We start from the raw sequence: 26,549 nt of genomic DNA, 5'->3' as shown, positions 1-26,549 counted from the left end.
TATTTTTTTTTTCGCTAATGCGCTATTGCCCTATTATTTACAATTCCTTTTTTTTTTTATTTCACGTTATTGGATATTTTCTTTGTTTTCTTATTTGAAAACTTTTTAAATTTAATTTTCATTTTTGACTTTTTTTGTTGCAATTTTCAGTTAAAATGTTTCCTTCTTTATTACAAGTCGGCGGCGGAAATCTGTGTGCAACATCGGAGGGAACAAGTAAGACCGTTCCTTTTGTTGTTGTTGTTGTTGTTGTTGTTGTTGTTGTTGTTAAGTGATGCCCAAAGTATTTGTGAAGTTGAAAAACAATCCTGTGGAGGATCAGGGAGTAGAGTTGTCTTCAACATTGGGAGTCGGGCAGATTTGAGGCTTATTCTGGGGGAACATCAATTTCATATCACTTTCCTTTGTGGCAATCGGACACAAATCACATTTTTTTTCCACACACACACAAAAAATTCAAATCAGAATATTGGGGGCACAGTCCCCCAGTTCCAAGATTGGAGAGGACATGTCCCCCTCATCCCCAACGGGATTTGCGCCAGTTACAAGTTAGAGCTACCCTATCACTAGACTAAACAACCGGGACATTCACAATATAATCACTTGCCCCTTGCTGAGATGTCCAAACAAATTAAATAATAGGTCAACACTCAACAAAAGTGAGAGAGACAAGAAGTTTATTTCTATCAGTTGAGTTTTGATGGCTAAAAAAAGCTGTTTTTTTTAATATGGTGCGACCGATATTAACTTATGTTTTGGATTGAAACCGGGACACTTAAGAGTCCCGGACGGCTCCTTGGGAACAGGGAGACACACAATGTAAATTTGGGGACTGCCCCGGTTAAATCGGGCCGTCTGGGAGTTGTATATTTAGCTGATCCCAATGAAAAAGATTGAATGAAGCTAGTGGTTTAATGATCTGCTAAAGACAGTAAAAAGGGGTCACGTCTAGAAGTTTCAATGTCGTCCGGTAGATGTCAGTCGCTGGAAAATGTTTGCCGCCTTCTAATGATGCGATGTGTAATTTCTAGCATTCTAGAATTATACATCTTTGTTTCAGTAGTAGGAAATTGTGTATGGATACCCGCCATTTAAGTCATCGTTACTCATGAATATAACTTAACGAATACAGTCTATTAAAGAACTTGGCTGAAATATATGATCCAGCTATCTATTGCAAAAAACATAATTCAAAAATTCGTTTTCATTCAAGAGTTACCGTGCACAATAACGTATGTTATTAAACATTACTATCTTACAAGAACTACTAATGTGATCCTAATAACATTACACTCGTATAAGGCCTACTAGCGAGATCCTAATATTACAATCTTATAATCCTCACTAGCGAGATCCTAATAATCTTACAATCTTATAAAGCTAACTAGTGTTATCCTAATAATATTACAATCTTATAAAGACAAATAGCGTTATCCTAGTAACATTACAAAATTATAAAGCCGAATAGCGTTATCCTACTAACATTACAAAATTATAAAGCCAACTAGCGATATTCTAATAATATTACAATCTTATAAGGTCCACCTGTATTATCCTAATAGCATTACAATCTTATAAGGCTTACTAGCGTCATCCTAATAGCATTACAATCTTATAAGGCTTACTAGCGTCATCCTAATAACATTACTTTCTTACAAGGTCCACTAGCGTGGTCCTAATAGCACTACTATCTTATAAGATCTACTAGCGTGATCCCAATTAACATTACTATCTTATAAGATCCCCTAGCATGATTCCAATAGCATTACAATCTTATAAGGCTACTAGCACGATCCTAATATCACTATTATAAGGCCCAGTAATGTTATTCGAATATCACTATCTTATAAGGCCCACTAACGTGATCCTAATTTACATTACTATGTTATAAAGGGCACTAGCGTGATTCTAATAGCATTAGAATATTATAATGCCTACTAGCGTGATCTTAAGAACATTATTATCTTATAAGGTCCACTAGCGTGGTCCAAATAGCCTTACTACTTTACAAATCCACTAAGGTGATGCTAATTAACATTACTCTCTTATAAGGTCCAGTAACGTGATGCTAATTAATGTTACTATTTTATAAGGTTTACTAGCGTGATCCTAATAGCATTACTATCTTATAAGGCCCACTAACGTGATCCTAATAGTATTACTGTTATAAGGCCCCTTACCATTATACTAATAGAGATTACAATCTTATAAGGTCAACTTGTGTTATCCTAGTAGTATTACAATCTAAAAAGGTCTACTAGCATCATCCTAATAACATTACTCTCTTACAAGGTCCACTAGCGTGATCCTAATAGCATTACTATCTTATAGGACCCACTAACGTGATCCTAATAGCATTACTATGTTATAAGGCCCACTAGCGTTATACTAATAAAGACTACCATCTTATAGGACCCACTAGCGTGATCCAAATAGCATTAGAATCTTATAAGGCCTACAAGCGTGACCCAAATAATTAATAATTTCTTTTTTATGTTCAATTATCAAAAGTGAAAAAAAGAATTAGGCAATAAGAGTATTGTTTACAGTACTTACTAAAAATTAAACATTAAAATTGCATAGAACATTTGTTTCATTTAAATAGCAGCAGCGAACAACCAGAACTTGCTTTCGCGGAGTACATAGTAGTTGAGTTTACCTGGCAAAATTATTTGGCATTTAATATTCATGTTAAAATGTACTGTTACTGTCCAGCAATTTTACCGCCAATTTCACTGGAATATGTGTTTTTTCACATTCATTTCAATGCAACTTTTGATGACATTTTGACCCGCCGCCATGTTACATAGGGTGATCGTAGCGAATCGGGACTTGTTGTTGTAGCTTCTTTCTTTTTACAAGAGCTTTCAAGCGATATACCACTTGACCCCTCTTTCCATTTGACAATTTTGAGTTGGACCCTGGGACGAAACTTTTTACTTCGCTCTGTTGTCCTTTGCAACTAATGGGATATGTGTTTTTCAGTTTGTACATATCTCGGACAGTTTTCGATTTAAAGGGTCCTTGGTTCGATTCCCGGTCAAGTAAGTTTGTGTTGGACAACATCGTGTCCATAGGTTTTCTCGGGATACTCTTGTTTCCTCCCACATTCGCATCCCACCATTTTTTCCATTATCATTCACCTGCCTTAATCATCCGTTTGCCTTAGCCTAAAGGACATAAACGTTGGACGTTAAACTGAAAGATTTTATTTCATTTCACAAAATTTATTTTTTTAAGAATTTTTAAACACGTTTATAGAGAAAATCAGTTAAATCAAAAAATTAAAATTCCTCTTTATTTTATAGAAAAGTTATAAGTACTTTCCCATATAAATCATAAGCTAAGAAACAAGGCATTCGCTCAATGCTTTCCAATAAAGCTCACGGAACTTTTGTGCCAAATGACAGTATGTATTGAAGTTCCATGCTTCATTGCCACGTTTAAATGAAAGAATATCTTTACAAAATATATATATATATATATATATATATATATATATATATAGGTGTTAAGAAATTCACTATTAATCATTCAGTTGAAAGATTAAGTGTTCAGACAGTTAGAAGACGCAATTTTCCACATGAAAAGTAAAAATCTTGTTAACAAGAAGTTGTAAGAGAACAATGCTTTAAACACTTTCACAGACGTATATCAAATATGAGCAGCGGGAAACCATTAAAACATATGAAACATGTGCATGTGTGTCTATATGTACAAATGCATGTAATAGGAAGAAAGTTGCATATACATTGTTTTATCATTTTTAAAGATGCATAAAACTTGTTTTGGATTGGAAGAGGGCATGGATTAATCCATGTCAATTGCAAATTTAAAAACGCTGTTTCCTGGAGGAACGTGACACCGCCTTTTAAAGTTAAACGTTTCTTTTTTGCAAGTATGTCACGACACACAAAATATCTATTTCCTCAGAAAAACCATCAGAAGTATCTGCTTTGTTTCTTGGCAGCCTCTTTCGATAATGCTGGAAGTTGTAAGTTGTGGGTAATTTTTATTGTTCACGTTGATGTACGGCTGTCATAGGCAAGAACCGTAAAAAATGACAGATGACTGTGAAGTAATGAGAAGTTTCAACGCAACATCACATACTATAAGAACTTATAGTGTTGAAAGTTCCTATTGTATGTTCACATATGATGTAAAACGTCGAAAGAAAAAGTAATTTTGTTTCTAAGATAAAAATCGATGAATAGAGAATGGTAACCTTTTACAGTTAAAAGTTACCTATAACGAACGTAATGAAATATATATTTTTTTATTTTTTTAAAGTTTTTTTTTAATTTTTTAAAACGTTTTAAACCAATCAGTAATTTTCTTTCGACAATTCGATGCACAAGAGGAAAGTGTAGCAAAACAAACTATATTTCTAGGCCAATGCTATGAAACAACTATGGAAAGATAGGAGGCCAGAAGTGTTTCAACTAGTTTGAGAAATGTAAGCTCGGGTCTTGAATTTCGAGAGTCCACTGAGTCTCTTTCTTTAATAGAATAAAGTGTCGAAGCGGGTATAGTCTCTGTCATTAGTTTTACAGACAGTTTCCAGTAATTTGTTATGTAGTTGTTAGTAGACTATGTTCTTGACATCTAAAGGAAAATGTCGTGATTCCGAGGTGATTCATCACTGAGCTTTTAAATGTACCAATATACGATCAAAAGAGAATCGTTCTATTATGAAGGAGAGACAATGATAGACTGTTTTATGTTGCAAAAATAGTCTACTTCAGTAATAAACTATAATCCTAGGTGCATCTCAAAATTTTCGCTTCCATCGCATTTCTAGGATTTTGTGCTCCAATTAATCTGCTATGCAATGCTGTATAGGCTTAAGCGTTTATGTAAGCGGTATCATATACCAGTTTGCTGCACAAAATTCTAGAAATACGATGCAAGCTAAAAATTTGCGACGCATCTAGGATCATAGTTTACATTCTATACATCTTCTACATCCTAGGATATAAATCTATCCTAGGATATAACTACATTTTCTTTCTACCGGCATATAGTATTCCTAACAGATCTCCTAAGACATAGACTATAATTGCCTGCGAAATCTTTCTGCAAAGTTTCTTTGATGTATTGCCCTTTGTATACTTAGTTTGCATATGTTGTACTTATTTTTTGTACTTTTGTAGTTTAGAATAGCGGTATAAGATTTAAGAGTATTAAACTTCACTGGATTCGAGTTTCTTACACATTTTTTTAAAAGAAATAATGATATATTAATATAAATAAACTTATACATTAAGGCACGTGTGGATACGATGGCGCAGTAGTAAAGTACTAAGTTCTGATATGAGAGATCACTAGTTCAATCCGAGCATATGTGAGTTTGTAGTGGACAACATTGGTTCTTTAAGTTTTCTCGAGGTTCTTCCGTTTCCTCCCATATTCTTATTCCCCAATCATTTCAGGGGCCAGAAGTGTTTCAGCTAGTTTGAGAAATGTAAGCTCGGGTCTTGGATTCACTTACATTATTCACATTCGTTAGCCTCAGCTAGTCGAACCGCCGGGTGTTAAAGATTTAATTTTAGGTAATGTACGCCTGCAGGATATTTGGAAGTGAAAAAACTCAAGCATACATCATCGTCTAAGGTACTAGTATTCAACTATTTTCTTCCCTGCGTACTTTAACGATACTTTGCACTGAAGCGTATACCCGGACATTTTAGCTATCCATAATTCAAATTATAAATAACTATGAATCTATGTAAGTATATTGAATTTATTACAAACAATTTTACTAAGCATGCTATATTTAATAAAACTACGTTACAAATTAGGATTATTTTATTTTTAATAATACATACTACAAAGAAATCATCGCGTAGCTCTGGTCAGGGGCGTCATTCGGGGATGGAGGAGGGACAATTGTCATTTGAGTTTGAGTAATGCATATATTTTAATCAATTGTATACTAATAAAAAACATGAAACTCGTACGTTGGTGGAGAACCTTGCTTCCCCCTCCAAAAGATCTTTAATGATGCTGCGGCCGTATGTGTACCTCACGTTAAATACCATTGGTCTAGGATAATAGGATAGGACGGAAAATGCGATTTTCATAACAAGGGGTCTTATTAACTTTAAAGTAACTTAAGCTGCAATATATATATATATATATATATATATATATATATATATATATATATATATATATATATATATAAGGGCAGATTCATGGGGGGCTATAGGGGCTCTAACTCCCCCCTTGACACTCTGGTATACACGGGATAAAATGGACTTCAATCCTGCTTTACACTGGATAAAGCGACAAACTATGGTTTAGCCCCTCCTTTGATCATATCTTGGATCCGCCACTGTATATATATATATATATATATATATATATATATATATATATATATACAGAGTGAATCAAAAGTCTGGACACGGTGGAATAAATCGAGAACTTAACTTCGGATCGAAAAATCAAAAAACACGTGTTTAGTAATATTAAAAAATCTATCTGATGAAACCAAACTTGACCCTATAGACCCACCCCCTGGGGGTTGGAGTGGGGTCAATTTTGAAATTTCTAATGGAAACCCCAATTTTTGATTGCAGATTTGGATTCTACGGCCCAAACTATGTAAAGTTTTATCAACACTTTTCCGTCGATGCATAACATGGCGCAGTAATCGGGGAAAATAAATGGCCTCTAAATACTCCCATTTCGTTCATGAGCTTGGTAGTATTTCCGACTCCTGTTCTCGTTCAGTGTCACTGGTTCATTTCTCTATTCCTTCTCGTCACTGGATAGAAGCACACTACACACAGACAGAAGACACAGAGAAAGGCACAACTTCTTCATTCGGGCTTCGGGCAGTATCAGTGTTGCAAACCAGAAAATTCAAAAGCGGCGAGTAGAGGACAAAAAATAAAACAATTAAAAGTAAAAGGAAAATTGAAGAAAAGTATAGCTATTGAAGTATCTGCTTATTGCACTATGGTGTTTTTTGACTTCTCTGTCTAAGATGAAAATGTATTGATATAACTGTTTTCTAATCGCTAAAATATGACATTCATTAGGGTCGATTGTACCATTCTCTGATAAAGATAAATTATCGGAATGATCCAACCTTGTCGCGGTAGTGGATCTCATCTTACACAAAATAACACATGACCACTGCGACCAGTGTTATCTTATCTGACGATTAAAAGATATCAGGATAGTGTAGAATTGGCCCTATAACGTGCAAATGTTCGAATGGTGTGAAATTATCAAAAATAGCCTGTAACTGTCAAGCTAATTTATGTTTGAAATAACGGGTGAACCAAAAGTTTGGCCACGGTAGAGTAACTGGAGAAATACACTTCTGATCATAAAAGCGCAAAAAAACGTATTTAATATGTTTCAAGAAGCTATCCGATGATATCAAACGCAACACTCCGCCCCCACCTTCTGAAAAGGAGTGGGGGGGGGGGGCATTGATTTTTCAAATGGGAACTCCAATGTTTTATTGAAGATTCGGAGACTGCATCCCAAATAATGTAAGGTATAATCAAAATTTTTTCGTCGATGTGTGATATCATGCTGTAATCGGGGAAATTAGATGCTCCCCTCTTCGTTTATGAGCTTGATATTAGGTCCGACCGTCTGTACAAGGTGCAGTATTTTGAGAAATACGCGTCGGATCAACAAAGTTATTCAATGGTACCAAACACGATACCGCACCCTACCGCTAGGTTGGGTTAGCTGAAATATTTGAAATGGAAGCTTTTATTTCTTATTGCAGAGTCGGATTCTGCGCACAAACCTGTATAAGATTTAGTCGAAACATCGTTGTCGCTGTGTGGCGTGGCGCTGTAATGGCGAAATCAGGAGAACTTCCTATATGAACTTTAATTAGCTTCAATGCTGTAGACGTGATGAAAGAAGTATACATGTGATCAAAAAACAAAAGAAAATGTGTGACTATTTTGTTTCTTAGGGTGTTTATCGTTCCTTTTTCGCAGTGGGACGAGAGAGACGGGACCTACAGTTGAAAGTGAGATCCGAACCTCTATTAGGTTTTGGAACCGAGACGTTCCCCATGAACAATTGCCGACGAAGTTTGTCCGACCGTCATCGATTATTGGGTGACAGCAGCGAAAAGGGTGTGCTACTGCTGGTTCAAAGGCGGCTGCCTATTTGTCGGCTTGGCAGCGAACACCGTGACGGCCATCATTTCGCCTGATTTGTGCGAATAGTCGAACTGCGACTCACGAGACTGCTCGCAGTCTCGCATAGTTTTAGATGGGTGAAAATATTATTGAATTCTTTCTTTACTTCTTCTTCTCCTTACTACTACTACTACTACTACTACTACTACTACTACTACTACTACTACTACTACTACTACTACTACTACTACTACTATTATTATTATTATTATTATTATTATTATTATTATTATTATTATTATTATTATTATTATCTGCTAGTAGTAGTAGTAGTAGTAGTAGCGGTAGTAGTAATAGGAATTGTAGCATTAGTTGTAGTAGTAGTAATTGTAGCATTAGTAGTAGTAGTTGTTGTAGTAGTTGTAGTAGTAGTAGTAGTAGTAGTGATAGTAGTAGTAGTCTGTAAAGGGTAGTAGTCTGTAGTAGTATGTTTTATTTTTATTTTTAATCCTTTCATCCTTTAATTTTTAAATGTCTATAATGTGCAGTGGCGTATTTAGGGGGTGGCTTCCGGGTTTAAGCCCCCCCGCGAAATCTTACTTAGTATAGTAAAGTAAATGAAATATCTTGCAGAATTTTCACATTTCCAGGCAAAGTCCCCCAGAAAGTTAGCAAAGCCCCTCCCGAAACAAAATCGTAAATACATTATTAATGTGTCATCAATAAATTGATCACATCGGACCCTAGACAAGATTAGATTCTGTCGTTCCAATATAATTTCAAAACTAAAGGAGTTACCACTAAAGAGCATTGTGTGAACAGAGTGTACATTTCAATACATATGTACGGCACCACCTTAATTTCGTGGCATGGATGGGGCCACGGTGGCTCAGTGGTAGAGCGTTCACCTCTGGTGCTTGTGGTCCTGGGTTCAAAACCTGCTCCCGCCAAATGAACTTTGTTGTGGACAAACACCGTGTGCGTGGGTTTTCTCGGGGATCTCCCGTTTCCTCCCACTTTCTTAATTCCACCATTTCATTCATCTCTCTCATAATCACCGTCTCCTTTAGCCTAACCGGCAAAATCGTGGGACCTAAAACTCAAAAATTTCATTTCATTTTCGTGGCATGGAGTCCTCTTAAGTACGTTGATCGAACTTTCGTTCGGGATAGACATGAGGAAGGTTATAGGCGTAACCTGTAATTTGGGCATTATAGTGGAGCATTTGTACAAGAAGTGATACCTGTGTGTGAGTGTGTGTGTGTGTTATTCTTTTCATTATTGTTTTCTCTTCTCACATGCAACGTATGGATGTGTGAATTATAACACGTTTAGTGGCACGTGACATGGGATTGCAACATTGGGATGGCATTGCTCAATCGTTCATTCACATGTTAAAGCGACGTTCACCTGAGCGATTCGTTTATAAGTGGCAGGTCGTTAACGGTGACGGATCTGTTGGTAACGATTCTCGGTCTAACAGCAAAATGTCTTTCTTTTTCACCCCAAACAGTTAATTTACTTTCGCCGATTATGGCGCCATATAATGCACCGACGGAAAAGTGTTGATGAAACCATACATAGTTTGGGCCGTAGAATCCAAATCTGCAATCAAAAATTGGGGTTTCCATTTGAAATTTCAAAGTTGACCCCACCCCAGCCCCCAGGGGGTGGGTCTAGAGGGTCGAGTTTGGTTTCATCAGATAGTTTTTTAAATATCACTAAACACGTGTTTTTTGAGTTTTCGATTCCAAGTTAAGTTCTCGATTTATTCCTCCGTGTCCAGACTTTTGATTCACTCTGTATATATATATATATATATATATATATATATATATATATATAATAGATAGATAGATAGAGATATAAAGATATACTTTTTGGTTACCTGTTGCCATAACTGTTGCTATGTCAGCGTCATGCAGCTGTTGTATACCCTGAGGGGTATCTGCCCTAACAGGATTCTGAGTAATGATGAGTCCAAGAAATTTTGTTCTGCATTCCAGTTGGTCTCTTTCTAAAGTACTTGCTTCCTCCCATGTACTTGTGTCCAAAGATCTCCAGGCAACTCCTACTACTCGCAGCCCTTGAGTTGTATACCATTCCAGCACTTTGGAAAAGTTTTCTGGAACTAGAAACAACAGTTACAAATTAATTAAATTAAACTATGTCTAAGATTCTAGAGAGTTTCTTTATACGAAAATAGAAGTTTCGGCTCTGAATCTAGTATTCTGAATTATGGGAAATTCCCTTATGCGCCATTTAAGGATATCTCTACTAACTTACATATAGTAACATGCAAGTAACAATATTTGATATAGAAGCATACCCTTGTAAGAATTAAGGTGATAAAACTCATACAAATTAATTCATACTTGAAAAACAACACATGAACTACCTACATTACTGTCGTATAGGGATTTGTAAGATCCATGCCTCCAGTTCGATTTTATTGCATACCATTATCACTAAGACACGTATATGAGTATTTGAGTTAGAAGGTTCTCCAAGTTCTCCAAGTATTGGTTTTACCGAGTTAAAAGTATTTTGTGTTTACAAGAGTAAAAGCTTACAAATATTATTGCCTGTAATACAGCGTATCATTAGTTACGTATACCAACAATCTTGAAATTGTTGAATTAAACCAATAGCAAAATTATTGTTTGTTTGAATATTAAAACGAATTAATGTTAATGTCTATTATATGTAGAACATACATCAAATTAAACATTTGGTTTTAATTATATAGAATAGCACACATGAAGGTGGTTAAAAAATTAAGTGTGTATATACAAATTCCGTGAGGGAAGTGACTTACAATAGTTCCGGAGCTCAAAAAGCTTCATACAATGTCTGGCTACGCTGTTTGTTTACACAAAAATGATAGTGAATGGCAATGAAATACAGAGTAGAAGAGCGAAATGTTATTTGTAGAGAGTGTTAAAATAAGACGAGTGTAAATGTCCGAAGATGTTTCTGTTTGCAATATCCAGGAAGCGCTATGTGCAGCACGATTCAAATTTATTGAAACTGGACCCATTTACAACTAAAGAAACAGTCCATTTTAAAATAATTTTGAGACATGGTGACAATGCTTGGAAATTACAATCTACAGACTTAGCATTTCTCGATTTTTCGTGTCTACATGCTTAACATTTCTCAATTTTTCGTGAGTTTCTAAAATAATAATAATAATAAAACAAAGTAATAAAAGTTAAATTTAGAAACATTACGAAGTTAAAGGCTGTGCTTTATAATATTATCAGCGATTTTTCAATATTTTCAGGAAGAATATTGCAAACGCTTTATTAAGAATTGATGAATATACAAGATAGAACAGTATTCATTTGAGCACATTTCATAGAGTATTAGATGTTCAAACATTTTCCACCAATTACAGCTCTCACTGAGAGAAGAATTGACAGTTTAAGTACCAAGAACTCTTACTGGTAATGTGCTTCTTATGTTATATGTTGTTTCATATTTTAATGGTTGATATCAAAAACCGTATTAAACCCACAGATGATAAATCACAGAGGTCAATGCTTACCTGTTTTTGGGTCACACATACTAGCCAATTTCTCTGGCGCTCCTTTGACAAAAACACTAAAGTTTTGACTTCCTCTACGTTTTGTAATCACTGTTGTAGTTCTAGCTGCGGAACTAAACGGAAATTGTTTCAAGATGGCTAATTCAGGTGTCGCATTCTCTTTATGCTCTACTGGTTGTAGTTGTTCTTTAGGACCCAGATGCCGTGGTCGTACGAGAGCAGGAGTTCGCAATCCGTACTCTGGGTGATGGTGGTTGTACTCTTCAATCTCCTACAAAGAGAAATGGAAGGAATATTTGTATCGTGGGTACATGTTTTTACATTGTTTCTCTAAATCAGGTATTTAAATATTTGCATTGAACATGGCTTCAGGTAAATCATTACGTCGATAATCTTGAATAAAATTCTATATTTTTTCATTATATAATTACCTTAACATTTGTTCACCTATTTTTCATACCTAATCTTATATATGTAATAATTTTTCGATCAAAAGATCAAGTATATTTCAGGAAAAAATTTTCTTGTAGGCCTTATATCTGGAGAACTGCATATAGTGTAGCCAAATCCAAACCATCACTTAACTCAGTATGATGTGCTTATTCCGTTAAAAAATACGAAAACTCAAAAATTATGTATAGGGGAACGTGGGGCATAATGGGGAAGCTAAGATATTTGCCTTTCTAAATTGGTAACCAATATCTCAATTGCAGTAATTTTTCTGCGGTAGACACGTTGGACATTTATTGTGATATTTCAACCAGCAAATCCTTTTAAAAATATTGTTTTGCACCTTTTTAGTTAGCTTATTCCAAAAATGTCTCTTTTCCCCATTATGCCCCCTACGTGGGGCATAATGGAACATTGGATTTCAGTCAACCCCATTATGCCCCTACCCCATACTGCCCCGTACACTATTACATCTATAATATCCAGCTCTAATATAGATTTATCATAAAACAACAATATATGATTACTATTATACAACACAACTTGAATTTTATGAAATATTTATTAGACTCAATAATCAAATATAACAAAAGATGAGTACTCTTTTTTTTAAAAAAATGTTGATAATTACTTCAAAAGGTACATTCTGAATTAGGCATTATTAAGAAAAAGAAAAAATGTGATCATTGGGAATTGTACTAAAAGTTTATGCAGATTATATCGAATTATTGTCAGTTAAATCTTAATACTTCCTGACATCAAATCAACATAACCAAATTTTGAAAATTCAGCATGAAGAACTTAAACGAAACTGCGCAAATGCAATCCCAGCATTAACAAGAAATGTTTCGAGCTGGATAGTAAACTACACAATCGATACTCTTACGGGGCATAATGGGGTAATGGGGCAATATGGGGTGATTGCAATACCGTTTTGCCCCACCCCGTTTTGCCCCAGATGAGTTGTAGTGTTAAATTAACGAGTATCTCTGTTATAACTTACAATCCGTAAACCTCAAAAACACACAACAAACACAGAAGAAATATTCTTTCAACATATCAATAGTTTAAAAGTGTGTAATAAATAACTTGCCTTACCTTGACCGAAGTAAAATCCCAATCGTTATATGCCATAGCGCGAAAACAAAGAACTGACACACAGCACTGTTCCTTTTCAACTGATAAGAACGCTGCTCAAGCACAACAGCCCTTCGTCCTTGAGAATCTTGTTTAGGTACTTATCGCTAGATTGCAGTTAATTACAGTTCAAAAAATACCGATACCCCGTTATGCCCCCCTACCCCGTTATGCCCCACGTTCCCCTACCTGACCCACAAATGCATCAAAAGATTCAATATATTTAAAAAATTTTCTTGTACGCCTTATATCTGCAGAACTACATATAGTGTAGCTAAATCCAAGCTATCATTTAAATCAATATGATGTGCTTATGCTTATTCTTTAAAAAAAAAAGAAAGAAAACAAAAAAAAACTCAATTTAGAGGCCGTTCAAAAATTTTGTGGGCCCTGATCCAAAAATGCATCAAAAGATCCTATATATTTCAATCAAAAGTTTTCTTGTAGACCTTATATCTGGAGAACTACACATAGTATAGCCAAATCCAAACTATCACTTAGCTCAGTATGATGTGCTTATTTCGTTAAAAAATATTAAAACTCGATTTAGGGGCCGTTTAAAAATTTTGTGGGCCCTGATCCAAAAACTAATTATTGGCCAAGATCGCAATCTTTAGATGCATTTTTGGACCATTCCTAAAATTTTTGGCCAAGATCGCAATCTTTTGATCCATTTTTTTTTTGGATCATTTCTAAAATTCTTGTGTTTAAGAAAATCTACAAATGATGCTATAATTAAACACGCAAGATAATTGAAATAGAACATAATTATATTACTTTGTTTAAACTATACCTTATCTTTACCATAGATTCCAGGATATCCAAACCACAAAATGAGGGTTTTCAGTGAGAAATATACGCCAAGTTTGCAAATACTTAGAAATATATACAAACACAATTTTGCAAATACCAGTATAAAAGTATCGATATAAGAAGGCAATGAAGTTAAACAGTAAAGTTATTAATATGTATAAGCGATGAACATAAAAAGAACAAATTAGGAATTGCAGGGTCCATTGTTGTTTAAAATTTACTTGTTTATAAAATCACAATCAGATTGGAAACAGTAAACAGAATAATTTAAGTTGTTTTAGTTTTAGAAATGGAACATTAGAGATTTTATTAACTTTATTTTTAATGTTTTTCTACAGCACATCTACTATATTTTATTCCATGTTTATATTTTTCTTTGATTTCCTAATAATTAATTTTGCAAACATTGAATTACACTTTCTGTAAGATTTACATTGTTTATAAAGTTTAACTCGTAACCAGGAACATGGAGTGGATACTACTTCACAATTTCTCATAATCTATTGTAATTCCGATGTTCTCGATATTAGTCTGTTATTGCCTATAAAAAATATACAGAGTGAATCAAAAGTCTGGACACGGTGGAATAAATCGAGAAGTTAACTTCGGATCGAAAAACCAAAAAACGCGTGTTTAGTAATATTAAAAAAACTATCTGATGAAACCAAACTTGACCCTCTAGACCCACCCCCTGGGGGTTGGAGTGGGGTCAATTTTGAAATTTCTAATGGAAACCCCAATTTTTGATTGCAGATTTGGATTCTACGGCCCGAACTATGTAAGGTTTCATCAACACTTTTCCGTCGATGCATAACAAGGCGCAGTAATCGGGGAAAATAAATGGCCCCTAAATACTCCCATTTCGTTCATGAGCTTGGTAGTATTTCCGAGCTCTGTTCTCGTTCAGTGTCACTGGTTCACTTCTCTGTTCCTTCTCGTCACTGGATAGAAGCACACTACACACAGACAGAAGACACAGAGAAAGGCACACCTTCTTCATTCGGGCTTCGGGCAGTATCAGTGTTGCAAACCAGAAAATTCAAAAGCGGCGAGTAGAGGACAAAAAATAAAACAAAATTAAAAGGAAAATTAAAGAAAAGTGTAGCTATTGTAGTATCTGCTTATTGCACTATGGTGTTTTTTGACTTCTGTGTCTGAGATGAAAATGTATTGATATAACTGTTTTCTAATTGCTAAAATATGATATTCATTAGGGTCGAGTGTACCATTCTCTGATACAGATAAATTATCGGAATGATCCAACCTTGTCGCGGTAGTAGATCTCATCTTACACAAAATAACACATGACCACTGCGACCAGTGTTATCTTATCTGACGATTAAAAGATAGGATAGTGTAGAATGGGCCCTATAACGTACAAATGTTCGAATGGTGTGAAATCATCAAAAATAGCCTGTAACTGTCAAGCTAATTTATGTTTGAAATAACGGGTGAACCAAAAGTTTGGCCACGGTAGAGTAACTGGAGAAATACACTTCTGATCAAAAAAGCGCAAAAAAACGTATTTAATATGTTTCAAGAAGCTATCCGATGATATCAAACGCAACACTCCGCCCCCATCTTCTGGAAAGGAGTGGGGGGCATTGATTTTTCAAATGGGAACTTCAATGTTTTATTGAAGATTCGGAGACTGCATCCCAAATAATGTAAGGTATAATCAAAACTTTTTCGTCGATGTGTGATATCGTGCTGTAATCGGCGAAATTAGATGCTCCCCTCTTCGTTTATGAGCTTGATATTAGCTCCGACCGTCTGTACAAGGTGCAGTATTTTGAGAAATACGCGTCGGATCAACAAAGTTATTCAATGGTACCAAACACGATACCGCACCCTACCGCTAGGTGGGGTTAGCTGAAAGATTTGAAATGGAAGCTTTTATTTCTTATTGTAGAGTCGGATTCTGCGCACAAACCTGTATAAGATTCAATCGAAACATCGTTATCGCTGTGTGACGTGGCGCTGTAATGGCGAAATCAGGAGAACTTCCTATATGAACTTTAATTAGCTTCAATGTTGTGGACGTGATGAAAGAAGTATACATGTGATCAAAAAACAAAAGAAAATGTGTGACTATTGGGTTTGTTAGGGTGTTTATCGTTCCTTTTCCGCAGTGGGACGAGAGAGACGGGACCTACAGTTGAAAGTGGGATCCGAACCTCTATTAGGTTTTGGAACCGAGACGTTCCCCATGAACAATTGCCGACGAAGTTTGTCCAACCGTCGTCGATTATTGGGTGACAGCAGCGAAAAGGGTGTGCTTAGTCTGGTTCAAAGGCGGCTGCCTATTTGTCGGCTTGGCAGCGAACACCGTGACGGCCCCGCCGCTGTTCAGGAACGGCAGTTATGAGACAGACGGTTGTCTTGGCCCAGCAGTGGTACGACGTCGTCCCCCGAAGCGACGGCATCATGATTTTTGCCATCATTTCGCCTGACTTGTGCGAATAGTCGGACTGCGACTCACGAAACTGCTCGCAGTCTCGCATAGTTTTAGATGAGTGAAATTATTATTGAATTCTTTCTTTACTTCTTCTTCTTTCTCTTCTTCTTCTCATTATTATTATTATTATTATTATTATTATTATTATTATTATTATTATTATTATTATTATTATTATTATTATTATTATTATAGTATATTATATTATTATCTGCTAGTAGTTGTAGTAGTAGTAGTAGTAGCAGTAGTAGTAATAGGAATTGTAGCATTAGTTGTAGTAGTAGTATGTTTTATTTTTATTTTTAATCCTTTCATCCTTTAATTTTTAAATGTCTATAATGTGCAGTGGCGTATTTAGAGAGTGGCTTCGGGCTTAAGCCCCCCCCCGAAATCTTACTTAGTATAATAAAGTAAATGAAATATCTTGCAGAATTTTCACATTTCTAGGCAAAGCCCCCCCGAAAGTTAGCAAAGCCCCTCCCGAAACAAAATCGTAAATACGCCACTGATAATGTGTCATCAATAAATTGATCACATCGGACCTTAGATAAGATTAGATTCTGTCGTTCCAATATAATTTCAAAACTAAAGGAGTTACCACTAAAGAGCATTGTGTGAACAGAGTGCACATTTCAATACATATGTATGGTACCACCTTAATTTCGTGGCATGGATGGGGCCACGGTGGCTCAGTGGTAGAGCGTTCACCTCTGGTGCTTGGTGTCCTGGGTTCAAAACCTGCTCCCGCCAAATGAACTTTGTGGTGGGCAAACACCGTGTGCGTGGGTTTTCTCGGGGATCTCTCGTTTCCTCCTACTTTCTTAATTCCACCATTTCATTCATCTCTCTCATAATCACCGTCTTCTTTAGCCTAGCCGGCAAAATCGTGGGACCTAAAACTCCAAAATTTCATTTCATTTTCGTGGCATGGAGTCCTCTTAAGTACGTTAATCGAACTTTCGTTCGGGATAGACATGACGAAGGTTATAGGCGTAACCTGTAATTTGGGCATTATAGTGGAGCATTTGTACAAGAAGTGATACCTGTGTGTGTGTTATTCGTTTCATTATTGTTTTCTCTTCTCATATGCAACGTATGGATGTGTGAATTATAACACGGTTAGTGGCACGTGACATGGGATTGCAACATTGGGATGGCATTGCTCGTTCGTTCATTCACATGTTAAAGCGACGTTCATCTGAGCGATTCGTTTATAAGTGGCAGATCGTTAACGGTGACGGATCTGTTGGTAACGATTCTCGGTCTAACAGCAAAATGTCTTTCTTTTTCACCCCAAACAGTTAATTTACTTTCGCCGATTATGGTGCCATATTATGCATCGACGGAAAAGTGTTGATGAAACCTTACATAGTTTGGGCCGTAGAATCCAAATCTGCAATCAAAAATTGGGGTTTCCATTTGAAATTTCAAAGTTGACCCCACCCCAGCCCCCAGGGGGTGGGTCTAGAGGGTCGAGTTTGGTTTCATCAGATAGGTTTTTTAATATTACTAAACACGTGATTTTTGGTTTTTCGATTCGAAGTTAAGTTCTCGATTTATTCCACCGTGTCCAGACTTTTGATTCACTCTGTATATATTTAAAATATTCTTATTTCGCAACATTGGAATTAGATCACCGATTTGCTTAAAACTAATTTTATAAATTTCGAAACATGGCGTATATACTATTTAGTACGGGGTAGGGTATACTTTATACCCAACGTTACGTAACAAGAAAAAAGTTCCAGCTTACGGGTTAAAGAATTAAAAATTTAAGTTTTTGATCTGATTATTAATTCACAGGGCAAAAATTCTACGGAAACTATTACACTGTAGCTTATTGAATGCGTCAATATAGAAAATTCTAAGGGAGTATAAATATTCTGTATCCTGTACGGAAGAAGTAATGTGTAGTACCGTGCTAATAACAAATGGAACACTTACCCAGGAAATGGCGTCAAATATTTTTCTATCCAGAGGAGCTCCCGCCACCTCACAGCCTACTTTGATAAGAGAATGACAGGTAGCCATAGCATGAAGCAAAGGAGACTTCATTGGTAGATGTGTAGGATCGCTAACAGGCTCCAAGAACTTTCCTTCTTCCACAGGTATTACTCCTACCAAATCCAATGAACCTTCTGTCAGGGTTCCTGTCTAAAGACATCAATTTATGTGTATAGTATTGCTGAATTGTTTTCATTAAATAATGGATGTTATTACGCTGTCATTTAAAACGCTATACCAAGAAATGAACATGGTACGAAGTCCAAATTTGCAGAATACGTAGAAAGTGGGAGGATAAACAAGTGATTAACACGACAGCGCCGTGAAGCATCAGACATCGGGTATGCCACCCAGTAACAGCAAGCAGAGGCCGATCAGTGAGCCGTAACTCAGTGATAGACGAAGATTGATGTGACATACGGTCACAAGATTACTTGTTGTTGAGTGCGGTAGACCTTCCAACAGCTTTTGAACTTTGGTCGCGGGCGAGTAGTGCCGTATCGTGAGTATGGTTTATCCTTCCGCGACATCGAGCCCTTGTTGAATGGAACGCGACTACAGTGCAGTGTATATTGAATTAATAGCCTCATCAAGATATTATACAGCAATACGAAGGATCCCAACAACCGTACCATACCAAGGGCAGCAAGAACAGATAGCTTTTGCGTGTATGGCTCTGGCAGATTTTACAGCTGCGTCCAGGTCACTGACGCAAGCACTGGAGGATGTTGCACACTTCCCAATATCCCGACGAACAGTTCTTCGTCGTCTGACGGAGTGGGCCATATTTGCACGATGCCAATTGCTGCGACCTCCGCTGACTGTACAACATAGGTATGGGAGATTACAGTGATGTCACAAACGTCGCGCATGGCTAGACGAATGTAAAGCTATCATCTTCTCTGATAAATTCTGCTTCTGTCTGCAGTATCAAGATGACTGCATTCGTATCTGTCGTTACCGTGGCACTAGGCTGGGCGAACCCGCATCGCCATGTCAGTCCGCCACAGGGTGTTATGGTGTGAGATGCTATTGGATTCTGTGCCTGTTCGTGCCTCTTACGCATTGACGGATATTTGACTAGCCAATGGTATTTTGATGATCCGATGACTCAGTTTGGACCCGATTGTGGTCTTTTAGTACAGGTCCTAGACAGGACTACGTTCTTACTGGATAACGCGCACCCTCGTGTTTTACGTCTGATCGATGATTGCACAACTCCTTTCACAACTGCGAACGCTAACAATTACAGTTGATAAAATGTGGCGTCGTGTCAAAGACGCATGACTTGCTATACCCCAGGAAGATATTCAAGGGCTCATCCTCTCGATACCTTGGCGTGTTTTAACCGTTCTAACCGACCATGGTGGACTCACAGGCTATTGACCGTCGCCACTTGTGCTCCGCTGTCACCACGTAACCACGTGTCGTACAGAGCAGCAAGTTTAATCGTATCCTACTTGTACCATCAGGTCTACGCCAGATAAAATTGGCGTTGCTATCTTGTCTCCTTCTTGGTATTGCATTTTTAATACTGAACAGTGTATAACATTTCTTAATATGAGTAATTCCAGTTCGTTTCTTGTTTACATTAATTTAGTTCATTGGAAAAGTGTTTGCTAAAACTGCCAATTGTTATTGGCAATGAATTGTATATTTTTCACGGAAGTTTATTTATTTTTTAAAAAATATTTTCAAAGCAAGTTATTTTGTTCTGCTCGATCTGAACTATCGTCTGACATATGTCTTATCTTTGAATAATATTGTTATAGTTAGTTAAACAAAAAATATAATTTAAGAGTTAATCATAAGTTTAAGTTGTATCTCATTAACCGTTCTACGTATTGAAATTTTACCTACTGTCATAATGAAGGTATGTTTCAGTATCAGCTTGATATTAATTGCAGGCATGATTTCGCACAACATAAATTTTTAAGTTTACAGATAAATTCGTTCTTCTTTTTCTCGAAAACAACGCATAAGATTTTATTTATAATATTCATGGATATTATTTTGTTACCCGCAGCGTTATCGAAGTAAGAATTTATTAACTAAAACTAATGTAGGGCTTATCTTGATGTATTGTTGAAAATCATTCTCCAAACATGTTATGACATGGTTCTATTTGCAAATATTAACATGTAAAGAACACGAGATGCAATTACTACAAGTTACTCTGAGAAGAAGACGGCAGGAACCAGTGTCACCATTAATCGTGTGATGAAGGGGGAACACCAGCGCCACCGCCATACAGGAACAGCTATAAAATTCAGAGGATCACCACGACTGGTATCACTGTTCGGCTGGTCAACCATTTCCCTGTCTTAGCTTGCAGTGGAGCTTTGAGAGAACGTTAATCTAACCTAAGCCTTCTAGCTTGCAATGGAACTCTAAAGCTTCCTTCCCACTTATCTTGCCGTGAAGCTCTGTTGGGAACTTAATCTCTCTCCTAGCTTGCTGTGAAACTTTGAGAGATTCGTTATCACAAACCACCAAGCTTGCCGTGGAGCTTCGTGGTTCTCCTTACCCGCCTAGCTTGCTGTGGAGCTCTGCAAGACTCCGACTTCTCTTTGCTTGCAGTGGAGCACTCAGAATCTTATCCGACCTCACTCAGCTTTCAGTGGAGCTTGAAGGGGTCGTTCTATTGGCAATCTGGGCCTTAGGACATCCACTTATCCTAATTATTAGTGAACTTTTGTACTTATTTAGTGTAACTGTTTTCTAACAGGAAGTTTTGTATGAAAACTGGTAGTGGGGGAAACGATTCCCGAGTGTAATTACACTACCTTGTACATGCTTCAGCAGAATTTTACAATATGTTCATACAGTTGTGTTTGGTAATGTGCATAGCATAAATATGTAATTAACACAAAGGAGAGAAATATATTCCTATAGTACTAGAAAGATGAATGTCCTCTTCAAGGCGAGATAATGTAATGAGAAACGGCCTATACTGTGGAGGTTGATCTTACGTGATAATCTGTGTACTTGCCAACTGAACTGGATTCAAGCCCTAGTTAAGGTTCCGAGTCCATGTTATAAGTAGGTTCTGTTCTTCATAACCTGGATGTTGCATAAGGAGGCAAAACTCAAACTCAAATTAGACGAATGGGGAAAGTAAGACTAATTTGCTACGATACACATACCAAATAAAATCGAATTTTCTACTCTGAGAAAAATCCATTATCCGAACAAGAGTATATTGTATAAATATACGAAATCCATATGTTTACTACAGAAATCTGTACAGAGGATACGTTATCCATATGCTACATACATACTTCTTTTCTCTCCGCATCATGCGGTTACAGGATGTCTGACATCTAACAGTGTTCCATATATTATATACATATGTTACATACATCAGTTATATGTTTTATACATACATCTGTATATGAGATCCTTACGGTCCATAAACTGTTGTTTCTTTCACACGGAGAATGCGTAGACAAGAAACACTTAAGAGTCCTCATCCCGGCGAAATTAAAATATCGCTAATTTTACAGTAATGATGTGATATCTTCAAATAAATAAAAGGTAATCGAAATGTGGAACAAGAGCGCCCTAGACAATATTATTTTACATGAGAAACCGTTATCACGACTCACTTATCTGCTTTTGATTTCGAGCCATTTTGAATATCGGCATTTATTTTCGCGTTTCTAAACAGCTGAAAACGGAAAGCTACTAGGTGACTTGTGATAACGGTACCTTACGCAAAATAATATTGTCTAGGGCGCTCTTGTTCCATATTTCAATTATCTTTTATCTATTCGAAGATATCACATAATTACTGTAAAATTAGCGGTATTTTAATTTCGCAGGGAAGAAGACACTTAACGGAAAGTATTATAAAACATAAGTTTTCAGTTATACGTTTGTTGCAGGGTGTTACATATATATATAGTCGTACGTTAAGTCCAAAAACTACAGGATTTACGCATGTAACCTACGTTTTTACGTACATTACATACGTTTTTTTAAATCTCTGTGTAATAAAACAAGATGAAGAAACACTTTTTTTTTTAAATTTTACAAACATTAATTGAATCTTTGTCTTCAGTTTTCTTGTTTGTTTGTTAAATTCACTGCAGTACGATATAATTGTTAATCTCAGAGAATTTTGTGTCATAACTTCATGCATATTGTTTGCCAATGCATGATGCTGCGTACCCAATGGTACTACTACTACTACTACTACTACTACTACTACTACTGCTGCTGCTGCTGCTGCTACTGCTGCTGCTGCTATTATTACTACTACTACTACTACTACTACTACTACTACTACTACTACTACTACTACTACTAATAATAATAATAATAATAATAATAATAATAATAATAATAACAGTAATAGTAATGAGTCACATTAGAAAACTATGTTCTATATCAGAGTTGTCCAAATGGCGGCCCGCGGGCCGCATGCGGCCCGCCAAACCATTTTCTGCAGCCCACAAAGCTCTCACAACATAGATTATTATTACTGATAATATTTTCATTTATGTTCATTCTTTTAATGTTTCCACTCTTCTTTCGAAATAAGGCATCCATTTACCGCTTCTGTACAACAAAAAGGCCCGGACATCCAAGGCAACATTGGAGTCGGTAATGTAGCTATAGGCAAGGCATCGTTGCTGAAAGAACGATTACTTCAATTAACCAAACCAAACCAACCATACCAATTCACTATGAAAATTGTGAAGAACCGCTTCAGAAGCTGCCTTGGAGATTCTTCTCTTTTACATCTTCTGCTGCTCGCAACAACAGGATTGGATGTAGATATCCCAGCCCTTGTAAACTTTCCTAGTCACCCTCATTTATCACATTGAATGTAATATTTCAAATACATTTTTATATTTTTCTTTTGTAGTATAATAATAATAATAATAATAATAATAATAATAATAATAATAATAATAATAATAATAATAATAAATTATTATTATTATTATTATTATTATTATTATTATTATTATTATCATTATTATTATTATTATTATTATTATTATTAGCTGCGGCCCTTCACCTTGTTAGCAAAGACAATTATGGCCCTCAGGCTCATTATAATTGGACACCACTGTTCTATATCAAGACGAAGAGGATAACGAGAGACAAAATGTACTCGGGAACTAATCTCCATTGATGAGAACCTCTGTGAATAAGCTCAAAAATAAGGAAGTTTTCTATAAATCATGTATCACATAAACATTAGCTAACACTCAAGAATGTTAGATCTCAATTCAGACAATCATACAACCACTTGCCTCAAGTCTCATTGCAGCAATTGATGGCTCCATACCTTATCAAAGCAAACGATATCTATCCCTCCACATAGGCCAATGTACTTGGAACTGAGGCAGAAAATATCCCGAGTCTTCAGACGCAGTTGTGCGAAGGCATTAATAGCTGTGAGCGTCGCAGGAAGCACTGGTGGTACTACAAATGTTAATATGTCCAAACTGTTTAGCATTATCTCTTCCAAGGTTGCCTGCAAAATAAACACTTTAATAGTTGTCTTCTTCGAAACACAAAAAACTTCATATTGCTTGTTTATTGAAAATGAATCAGTAAGTCTAAATATCACTATCATACTGAATTATTTAGTGCTTAATAAATGAAACACGCATATTTTATACTATTCGATAACAAATCTATTACATCTAAACACGGCACAGTTCAGTTCTAAATTTTAGATATATGCATTAATTTTTAAATTTAACTGTTATATACCACTGGAACTACATCTAGAAGAAAATAGTCATGCTACTTGCAGAAGAAGGAATAACATATGACGAGTATGGAACTGTTGGCAGTAACTGACAGGAGTTTATAAATATCAGATATTGTTACTTTTATGTTATTAGTAATCGTTGTAGAACAAAATGAGCTAATAATTAATACACATTAGACATTAATATGTTGTATTTTTTACTTTTCAGCAACAAGAATGAACGAAGTCTTGTGTTCGTTAAAAAAATCAAGGAAATTGCACATTTCATCGATCCTATATTCCGAAAAAAAAACTATTATTGGATGTCTGTTCGATTCCGATGTATGTACACACGCATAGAGGTCATACTGTTGATCGTGTCAGGATCAAATTTTAAAAGTCAGGATTTTACATAATTTTCTACGGTTATTCCGAATTTCACTCCTACTTCCAAAAATAAGGATAACTTTCTGAAGAGCGAAAATACAGTATATCGTGTTTTCCTCCAAAACGAAAATTTCATCATTTCTTTGAATTGGCACTAAACCAACTCTCGACTTTGTTACTTCTTTAAATTGACACTAAACAAACTTTTGGCTTTATTATTTTATTTGAATTGACACTAAACCAACTCTCGGCTTTGTTACTTCCTTTGAATTGACAATATATCAACTCTCGACTTTGTTACTTTGTTTGAATTGACACTAAACCAACTCTTGACTTTGTTACTTTCTTTAAATTGACACTAAACCAACTCTCGGCTTTAAGTTACTTTCTTTAAATTTCAACATTTAAAAATAGAATTTGAACTTACGTTGTGACTAGACCAGACCCAGAAGGAGTACGCCATTCCAGAGATTCCAATGATGAAGAAAAACGAGAGAAATCTCATAAAATCAGAATAAAACTTGAAGTCTACAGGTTTTGGATGTAATATGGAACGTACAAGTTCTCCCTTCATTGACATGAAACCTGTAATAGTTAAGTATCAAAGTATTACGTAATTAATACACTTTCAAGAATTTAACATCTTAAAGAAGATTGGGTTTAATTTTAATGTGTTGTCTTACCAAAATCAATACCATACATACATGTTTTATAACATATTATTAAATGAATTTCTGATATGAAAAGCTTGCCGATTTCATGTTTTCTTTGATACTTTTATAGTCCCACTACCAGAATAACCAATTCTTCATAAACGAGAGTTGTTATGGATACTTTATTGTTACTACTAGACAATAATTTGACGAAGTGACAGTCACGTATTTTTATTTCATGGAATTGCTAGAATATGTCTTACTTTAATTTTGAATTCTTAACTATTTTCAATACACTAATTTGAATATCATATTACTGGTTATTTTTAGATGTACTAGGTTGGATTTTTCTTTTAAAATATCTTCTTCTGACTGAAACATTATTTATAAAGAGGAAAATTGCATTGATAAATTTAAAAATTGTAATTCCAATGCAGATGCTAAAATCCAAAAATAAAGTCTGTTTCTTAAATATGTATTTTTGATAACGTTAAGTTGCTGTAAATGTTTGTTTATATAACAGGTATTTTTTGAAATGTTAATTTATTCACAACTTTTCTAATTCTCTTTATACGATACATGTTACATGAAGATTTCTTTTTGTTTTTGCTTACATGTGTTTGTAAACACAATATGTATTAAGTTGTGTACATCTGTATAGAATTAATGGCTGCATATGTTGTTATGAAGATGATAGGATCTTGAGATGTTATCCACCTCCATGTATAAACATCGGCTGCCTTTACTTTCCCTTACAACAGCAGCATCATCCTCCCACAGTCAGCTTTCTATGTCTTTTTGTTCATGCAGAGACACGCTCCATGGATATCTTCCACTGTACGTACATAACAGAATATGATGAATGCTAGCAATGTTAAAGCTAATACTTTTTATTCCTTATTCAAAATTCAATTTTATAAAAGGAAACCTAAAATTCGTATAATGCACGTGGTTAGTATCGTTTTCTTTTATTTTTGAGCGACAGTAAGATTAATCCAAGTATTGTAGTCCTTAAAAATAAAGAGGACGGATTTGAAATTTCATCAAATCCACACAGTTCATATCCTGTGTGTGAAGAAAAAATATTTTCAGAATGTCCGTCTATCTGTCTGTCACTCAGTCAGTATGTGCAGAGATTTGGGAGCCACAATCATCTCGAAAGTTGAACGTTTCGAGACCAAATTTTTAGCTTAAAGGGCCTATTCAGTTTGCCATAAGGATCAGACTGTGTCACGTGATCAGATCAAAAGTCACGTTGTGT

The 26,549-nt window shown here is 35.7% G+C and overlaps 1 protein-coding gene across 1 annotated transcript in view; it reads right to left on the bottom strand.

Annotated features, from left to right (window-relative positions):
* LOC145679528 (polyamine-transporting ATPase 13A3-like) overlaps positions 1-26,549 on the bottom strand; it is a 161,219-nt gene that overhangs the window by 43,048 nt on the left and 91,622 nt on the right. Inside the window, exons 7-11 of the mRNA XM_081750106.1 lie at positions 25,063-25,220; positions 23,838-24,026; positions 18,476-18,685; positions 11,674-11,944; positions 10,012-10,254 (exon numbers count right to left, since the gene is read on the bottom strand). Of these exons, the coding sequence (XP_081606232.1) occupies positions 10,012-10,254; positions 11,674-11,944; positions 18,476-18,685; positions 23,838-24,026; positions 25,063-25,220 (1,071 nt within the window). The remainder of the gene's footprint in view (positions 1-10,011; positions 10,255-11,673; positions 11,945-18,475; positions 18,686-23,837; positions 24,027-25,062; positions 25,221-26,549) is intronic.

Source organism: Thermobia domestica, chromosome 2 (assembly GCF_964235325.1).
Source record: "Thermobia domestica chromosome 2, izTheDome1.hap1.1, whole genome shotgun sequence".
Lineage (NCBI taxonomy): Eukaryota > Metazoa > Arthropoda > Insecta > Zygentoma > Lepismatidae > Thermobia > Thermobia domestica.
Note: the sequence above shows the minus strand (reverse complement) of the source record. Positions and strands in the feature narration are given on the sequence as shown.